This window comes from Oryza sativa, chromosome 3 (assembly GCF_034140825.1).
Source record: "Oryza sativa Japonica Group chromosome 3, ASM3414082v1".
Lineage (NCBI taxonomy): Eukaryota > Viridiplantae > Streptophyta > Magnoliopsida > Poales > Poaceae > Oryza > Oryza sativa.
The window spans coordinates 33,642,988-33,650,937 of NC_089037.1; the positions used below are offsets into that span (position 1 = coordinate 33,642,988).

At 39.7% G+C, this 7,950-nt stretch overlaps 1 protein-coding gene across 1 annotated transcript; it reads left to right on the forward strand.

Moving 5' to 3' along the window:
- Positions 1-674: 674 nt before the first annotated feature.
- On the forward strand, positions 675-7,664 carry LOC4334354 (cullin-4). The gene is made up of 17 exons (XM_015776935.3): positions 675-1,213; positions 2,335-2,450; positions 2,525-2,871; positions 3,295-3,475; positions 3,571-3,693; positions 3,892-4,179; positions 4,627-4,752; positions 5,132-5,233; positions 5,324-5,377; positions 5,582-5,688; positions 5,931-5,991; positions 6,083-6,214; positions 6,309-6,446; positions 6,523-6,603; positions 6,699-6,779; positions 7,197-7,277; positions 7,364-7,664. The coding sequence occupies exons 1-17, from the start codon at positions 835-837 to the stop codon at positions 7,475-7,477; spliced, it is 2,511 nt and encodes an 836-aa protein (XP_015632421.1). The 5' UTR covers positions 675-834; the 3' UTR covers positions 7,478-7,664.
- Positions 7,665-7,950: the final 286 nt, after the last annotated feature.

Genomic DNA, 7,950 nt, shown 5'->3' on the forward strand with positions numbered 1-7,950 from the left:
TATTTGCGTGTGAATGGATTCTAATCCCTGAACACAACTTAATTTATATCTTTCTCTTCTCTCTTCCAAATTTAATGTAGATAGTTACAAAAAATTCTAAAAGGAATTAACAACATACATAACGGTGTCTATGGGTATAAAAATTAAGTTTAAATTCGATCAGATGTAAACAATAGCTATTAGTCATACCTGAATTTGTCTTTTTTTTTTAACATTTTGATGCGTGAGTTGAGTTTTTTTTTTAACATTTCGATGCGTGAGTTGAGTCTGTACGTGAGATTTTGTGAGGTTGTACAGTAGGCATGTAGTACAAGTGTTGCTAATTTTTTTATAACCGTTTGGATGAATTTTTTGAACAAACGAAAGAAGATCCCGTCAAAGGGATGAAGATTATAGTTCTCCATATCTGACTGCGCGTGGATATCTCGAATTCTCGATCTCGAGTTCTCGACAGAAGGCAGAGGCGGCGAGGGCAAGGCGGCGGCAACAGAATTGGGCTAATGAGAACAAAAGGAAACTGGGCCGCGTGGAACTCCAGGCCCACATTCTCACTCTTAATTTGGGCCGCTACGGCCTCGCAAATCCCACCTAATAAAAAATAAAAAAAAGAAAAAGAAAAAGGAAAAAAAAGAAAAAAAAGAAAAGAAAAGGGGAAACCCTTCCTCCCCCAACCCGATCTCTCTCTCTCTAGTCTCCACTCCCCCACCTCCTCCTCGCCGGCGTGCGGCGGCCTCACCCCCAAAACCCCGGCGCGCCGCCACCTACCACCCATCCTACCCCGGGCCTCGCCGCCGCCGCCGGTGCGGCCGCGCCATGCGCTTCGGCATCTGATTCATGTCTCACCCCCACGCCACCGCCCCCAAGCGCCCCGGCCACTTCTCCTCCTCCTCCGCCGCCGCCTCCTCCCCGACCTCCCCCGCGCAGCCGCACATGAAGAAGGCCAAGTTCCCCGGCTCCTCCTCCTCCTCCTCCTCCGCCGCCGCCCCCGGGGTCACCGAGAAGAACGGGCTCCACGTCGATCCCACGGCCGCCGCCGCCCGGACCGGTGGGCGCACCAACGGCGAGGAGGATGCGGAGATGGTGCTCGCCGACCAGGAGGAGCTCGCCGCTCCGAGCGCATCGGCCCCGGCGGGGGTCGCCGCCAACCTCTTCCGGAAGAAGGCCACACTCCCCCAGCCATCCGCCGCCCGCAAGCCCCTCCGAATCAAAATAGGTCCCTCTCTTTCACTGTAATTGCACGTTTTCCATGTGAGAATACATCATCGAGGGGTTTCGGGGGTAAATTGAGGGGAATTCTATTGTTCCTCTCAGTGTGTTCACTTGCCCGCTTGCGTCGTTAACTTAAATTCCAATAATAGGGAGGGATTGAGGTGGTGTTCGTTAGCCCTTTCGTCAAATGGATCGCTTCGTCACACACTTCTGTTTTCTATTTACTAATTGGCGTGTCTATTTGTAAAGAGGAATTTGGCTAGACACTTGGACTATTTTGGGGGAAATTGATAATTGCTAGGGTAACTAATGATTTCGTCAGCAACAATCCGTCTAGTTTCTCTTGAGATATATATGTATGTTCAATTCCTTGTAATTGCTTGTTTATCTTGGCTTGCTTTGTTGGGCGTGAATATGCATCAAGGATTTCTGCCTTTTTTAATGCAGTTGACAAGTGAGCTTGGGCATAGTTGTATGGTTCTTCTGACTTCCTGCTCCCCATTTGGTCGTATTGCACCATATGAGCTGGCTTCTAGCTAGATTGCTTAAAAGTTGACACTCTTTTGTCTCTTTATTGGGTGTAACTGTCGGTATTTATTGGAAGCTTTGCTTCGCATCTCCAGTATGTGACCTTCTCTAGTCTTCAGGAGAAAGCTGAAAATCCGTTTCTGTGCAATGGATGTTGCAGTGGCTCTAACCTTTAATATCTATTCATTTCTGAGTCATATATAATAATAATCCCTGCACCAGTCACTATTCACTAATCAGTACCCACCATAACTAACTAGTAACCTGTATAAGAAAATTCAGAAGGCCATATGTTCTTTCTTAGATAATAGACCCCTGGGATCTTCTGGATGTATTTTTTGCAACCCTTTGGCGTGATTGGCAAATGAGATTGGGAAATAATATCCACCCATAAAAAATGCAACACTGCATCCTAGCCATCCATTCTAACCACTCCATTTCATTGTAGCCCTTCACTCATTTCCCTTTCCCGATCCCACCTCTCATAACCCATTTGCCGAACAAGAACTAAAGATTTACTCCCACCCCGGAATTCGTCTCTTGTTGCATCCCTTTTCTGTTTTGTTCATTATATCCCATCTGTTTTTCATGTATCAGGTCAGCCAAAATTGCCAACAAACTTTGAGGAGGATACATGGGCTATTTTGAAAGATGCTATTACAGCTATATTTCTAAAACAGAAACTTTCGTGCGATGTTGAAAAACTTTACCAGGTAATTTTTATATTGCTTCTATTCTATTTGATGATCCCACTTTAGTTATTTAGAACTTGTTTTCTTCACTATAGGCTGCAGGTGACCTTTGTCTACACAAGCTAGGCGCAAATCTATACGAACGCATAAAGAAAGAATGTGAAGTACACATATCGGCAAAAATATCAGCATTAGTGGGTCAAAGTCCAGATTTAGTAGTATTTTTGTCTCTGGTGCAAAGAACATGGCAAGATTTTTGCGATCAGATGTTGATTATTCGTGGTATTGCTTTACTTCTTGATGTAAAATATGTCAAGAATGTTGCAAACATTTGTTCAGTGTGGGACATGGGGTTGAAGCTATTCCGCAAGCATCTTTCACTGTCTCCGGAGATTGAACACAAAACTGTTACTGGTCTTCTAAGATTAATTGAGAGTGAGAGGTATGCCTACTCTGCTGTACTGAGCCATGTTGTGTGCATTACCTGTCTTATTGTGTGTGTGTGTGTGTGTTTTTTTTTTGGGGGGGGGGGTGGGGGTGGGCGTAAACATGGAATGATGAAAATTTGTAATGCATGTTCTGATTCACTTGGGAATTGTTCAGAGATCTGGGTTGAATGGTCAACTGTAAAAAGTACCCTTATCAGACTTAGTGCAATGTATTGTATACTCCATTACATATCAAAGAGTAATCAGTTTACTTGAGAAAAGTTTTGTCATTGCATTTACCTTGTGTGATGTAGCTGGCGATCATAGTGTATGTATTGGGTCCATTTTAAATTATTAAAATTGTGGACTTGAAGGGTCAATTTATTTTATATTCTTCTATGTAACTGATTATTCATTAACCATCTCTTCCTTATCAGGCTTGGTGAAGCAATAGACAGGACATTACTTAGTCATCTTCTGAAGATGTTTACTGCTCTTGGAATGTATTCTGAGAGTTTTGAAAAGCCCTTTCTGGAGTGTACATCTGAATTTTATGCTACTGAAGGTGTTAAATATTTGCAGCAGTCTGATATTCCAGACTATCTCAAGCATGTGGAGGTATTGATAAACCTCTTGTATTTCCCCTTGCATTTTGTTCACACAAAATTCAGGTATACTTATGCAATTGGTGGTATTTCACATGAATTATTCAGACAAGGTTGCAAGAAGAACATGAAAGGTGTATTCTATATTTGGAAGCTAACACTAGGAAGCCGCTTATAACAGCTACAGAAAAGCAATTATTGCAGCGGCACACATCTGCAATTCTTGAGAAGGTGATTATCTGCTCTTACAACTGTAGGATTTGTTATCTGGCCAGAATAAGAATGTGATGGTGCATTTTCTAGTTGACCCATTAGATCAATATATAGAAAAGAGGTGTTTACTTTATCAATATATTATATTTGTTGGCCACTAATTTAGTTTAGCCACTGTCTCATTCATGACCTGGCATATGATGTTTTACTGTTCAGGGATTCACAATGCTTATGGAAGCAAATCGTGTAAAAGACCTCTCGAGGATGTACACACTCTTCCAGAGGGTTGATGCCATTGAGTTGCTAAAGCAAGCACTTAGTTCATATATTCGGGGCACAGGCCAGGGCATTATCATGGATGAAGAAAAGGACAAAGAACTGGTGCCCTTTCTTCTGGAATTTAAGGCATCGCTTGATAGAATATTGGAGGAAAGTTTTGCCAAAAATGAGGCTTTCTCCAATACAATAAAAGAGTCATTCGAACATCTTATCAATTTACGCCAGGTAGGCCATATTTATGATTCTGCTTGACAATATTTTTTTTCCTTTCTTGTGTACTGAGTTCATATCTTATATCACAATATTTTGTAATTTGCTTTCCTACTACAGTCAGTCTTCCCTTTTATAGCCTGCTAAACTGTTTGATTCTTTGATTTTTGACTTGCTGGGACATGTTGATATTGGCCATTTGTTTAAGAACTGTGCTGTCCTTGTACATATTGCTTTATGTTGGTTTCCTATCGCAGTCCAGTTTGGCTGTGATACTTGATAAACAGAAAGCTCAATTCTTAGATTTGAGATATGCTGGTACCAATACATTTTGTTTCTGATGTTCATTGTTATCTAGTTGCTTTTTTGTACTTAAGTAGATGTGTAATTTATCCTGCATTTTCTTTCTTTGTACTATGTTTTATTTTATGAAAGATCAGCTCAAGCCCTTTTTTCCAACAGAATCGACCTGCTGAATTGATTGCGAAGTTTCTTGATGAGAAACTTCGAGCTGGAAATAAAGGTACCTCCGAAGAAGAGCTGGAGGGAATATTGGATAAAGTTTTGGTTCTGTTCCGATTTATACAAGTAAGTCACTAGGTTATTTTATATCACTAAGTTTCTTCTTTGTCAGCATCTTGTTCTTTCAATTTCAGTTATACATGTGGGACACCTCCTTTTTCAACTAGTCAACTGTATAAAATAGTAAAACTCCCTATATGGTGATCATATTAAAGAAAAACAATTTCCATGAGCATGTGGGCGGATGGTTTAAGCATTGCATTGAAGATGATGCTATAGGTCTGGTCCTTCACAAACATGGTTATAATATGTCATTCTTATAGAGTCCTATAGACCTATAGTCCTCTGTATGAAGCTTCTGGGAGAAGCTAATGCACATAAAATTTACTAGTACGTAGTAACAAATAAAAGATTGAAGAAGGTTAATATTCTTAATTATGTTCAGGGAAAAGATGTATTTGAGGCATTCTACAAGAAGGATCTGGCTAAGAGGTTGCTGCTGGGGAAGAGTGCATCGATAGATGCTGAAAAATCAATGATAACAAAGGTAATTATTTATTTGCTGATGGTTTAAAATAATATTTTACATGCCATCCAACTTGCTGACATACTTGAGTTTTTTTTTTTCTGTTTGCAGCTCAAAACTGAGTGTGGAAGTCAATTTACCAACAAGCTGGAGGGAATGTTCAAGGTAGCAATTTGCTATAGAAGAAATGACTTTTGCTAGTATACTAGCCTTTTTGCGAACTCTTGCCCTATGTATATTTAGCTCAAATGTTGCTAACTTATATATGCTCTATGCCTCTATCCATTGGTGGCGTACACGATATCATCAATTTCTTTTATTTGGATTTAATACTCTTGTAAAATAAAATGACTTTGGTGCTGTTCTCAGGACATTGAATTATCCAAAGAAATAAATGAGTCTTTCAAGCAATCATCTCAAGCAAGGACAAAGCTTCCATCTGGCATTGAAATGAGTGTTCACGTGCTTACAACAGGGTAGGTAACATGTGCCTTGCCATTTTTACATGTGTGCTGGTTTACTGAGTAGCATGTTCTGTTTACACAACACTTGTCTAAACCTAATACTGATAGATAGGCTTCTTAGTCCATGACATGTAGCTGGAATATGGGCAATGGATTATATAACTTTATAATAGGCGTTTGCTGAGCATGTTAACATGCAACTTGATATTTTCTATCATAAATGTGCATTTCTGATTAAATATGTTGCATTGCAGCTATTGGCCAACATATCCACCAATGGATGTGAAACTCCCCCATGAACTTAATGTCTATCAGGTCAGGCCATGTTCTCAAAACTATGTTTGTTGGCAGTAAATATTTATATTAACTGCCTGGAAATTAATTTAGTTTTCTATTTTTCTGATAGGATATATTTAAAGAATTCTATTTGAGCAAGTATAGTGGAAGGCGTTTGATGTGGCAAAACTCATTGGGTCACTGTGTATTAAAAGCAGAGTTCCCAAAAGGTAAAAAGGAACTTGCGGTGTCACTATTTCAGGTAGGGTTATTTTTCCCAATTTCTTTGGTGGTTTATTGTAGCTGTAACTGTCTGATCAATAATTAGAAAATCACTGATTTATTCTGTTTTTCAGAGTGTGGTTTTGATGTTGTTCAATGATGCACAAAAACTAAGCTTCCTCGATATCAAGGAATCGACTGGTATTGAGGATAAAGAATTGCGAAGAACGCTGCAATCACTTGCATGCGGTAAAGTTCGGGTTCTCCAAAAGGTGTGGCTCTTTATTTTATCCAAATGTCTAACTAATTTTCAGTAGCAGCTTGTTCAGTTGTCACTTTTATTTTCAGATGCCAAAAGGGCGAGACGTAGAAGATAAGGACGAATTTGTATTTAATGAAGAATTTAGTGCCCCTCTCTATCGCATAAAGGTAATATTCGTCATCTAATTTGTGTGGGGTGGGGTGGGTACGTCGAGTTTGGGTGTGTCATCAGGCTTAACTAAGGTAATGCTGTGTGTTTCCAGGTGAATGCTATTCAGATGAAGGAGACGGTTGAAGAAAACACAAGCACAACTGAGAGAGTATTCCAGGACAGACAGTATCAGGTGCATTAACCATCTAAACTTGCAAACAAGAACATCCTTTGAGGACTTCTAGTTACACTTGTCCCCGTTTAGTTATCCTCGATTTTTGGTATAAGATGTTAGCTAAACTAGTATGCTGTGCTTATGCTTCCTCTGGTTCTTATGTGACGCCGTAGAAGTTTTACCCTCTATTTGCACTCAGCACATGGTAGCTAGTTTCTAATCTCACATGCTTTTTATTCATTGAAGCAACACATTATTGTTAGTTCATATTGTTATCTTACATGCTATTTTTCTTGCTTAATTAATGTCTGCATCTTTTAGGTTTAACGTCACCATTCCAAACAAATTTATTCTGGAATGTTTTTGGTGCAAATCTAATGATGAATTCAATCACGGGAGAGTAATGCCACAAGTTCCTTTTCTTGTTCCGTGCAGGTGGATGCTGCCATAGTTCGAATAATGAAGACACGTAAAACCCTCAGCCACACGCTTCTAATAACTGAGCTTTTTCAGCAGGTTAGACATGTTTTCAACGCATGCATTCCATTTTGCGCACTCCACAATTTTGATATCTTAAAATATATCGTTTTCTTTTCTTTCAGCTCAAGTTCCCAATCAAGCCATCGGATATCAAGAAAAGAATAGAGAGCCTAATCGACAGGGAGTACCTGGAGAGAGACAGGAGTAACCCCCAGATCTACAATTACCTGGCTTGACAGCGCTTGCCATCATAACATGAAAGCTCGTCGTCTTCATTTCATTGTCAGAGACATTGTAAAGTAGTAATTGAATATGTCTACCTCTTGTTTTTCCGACCTTTTTCTCCTTGGAAGCTGTAGCAATCGCAACATTTCTGTATACAAGAAAAATGAATTTTCGATAATATCAGCCATGCATCATGCATACATGTGTTCCTGATGAGTGATGAACAGCCAATATTTTATGCCAGGGTCTGTTTTGGGGCCCTGCCAGAAAAAAAAACATCGTTGAAACGAGGAATTTTTCTTGAACCCTGTGAAAGTTGAATCGAATTTCGGGAAAATCTGATAAAGTTTATGTAAGGACCTGTTCACTTTGATGTTATTTTCAATCTTACCAAATTTTGGTAATGTTGCTAAAAAAGTGGCTACATTTAGTTTGTTATCAAATTTTGATAGCTATATAAGAAATCTTGCCAAAATTTGGTAAC

Coding starts and splice junctions, on each gene's coding strand:
- LOC4334354 (XM_015776935.3), top strand. CDS start 835: ATGTCTCACCCCCACGCCACCGCCCCCAAGCGCCCCGGCCACTTCTCC. Junction 2,872..3,294: donor AGATTAATTGAGAGTGAGAG/GTATGCCTACTC, acceptor CTTCCTTATCAG/GCTTGGTGAAGCAATAGACA. Junction 5,378..5,581: donor AGCTGGAGGGAATGTTCAAG/GTAGCAATTTGC, acceptor TGCTGTTCTCAG/GACATTGAATTATCCAAAGA.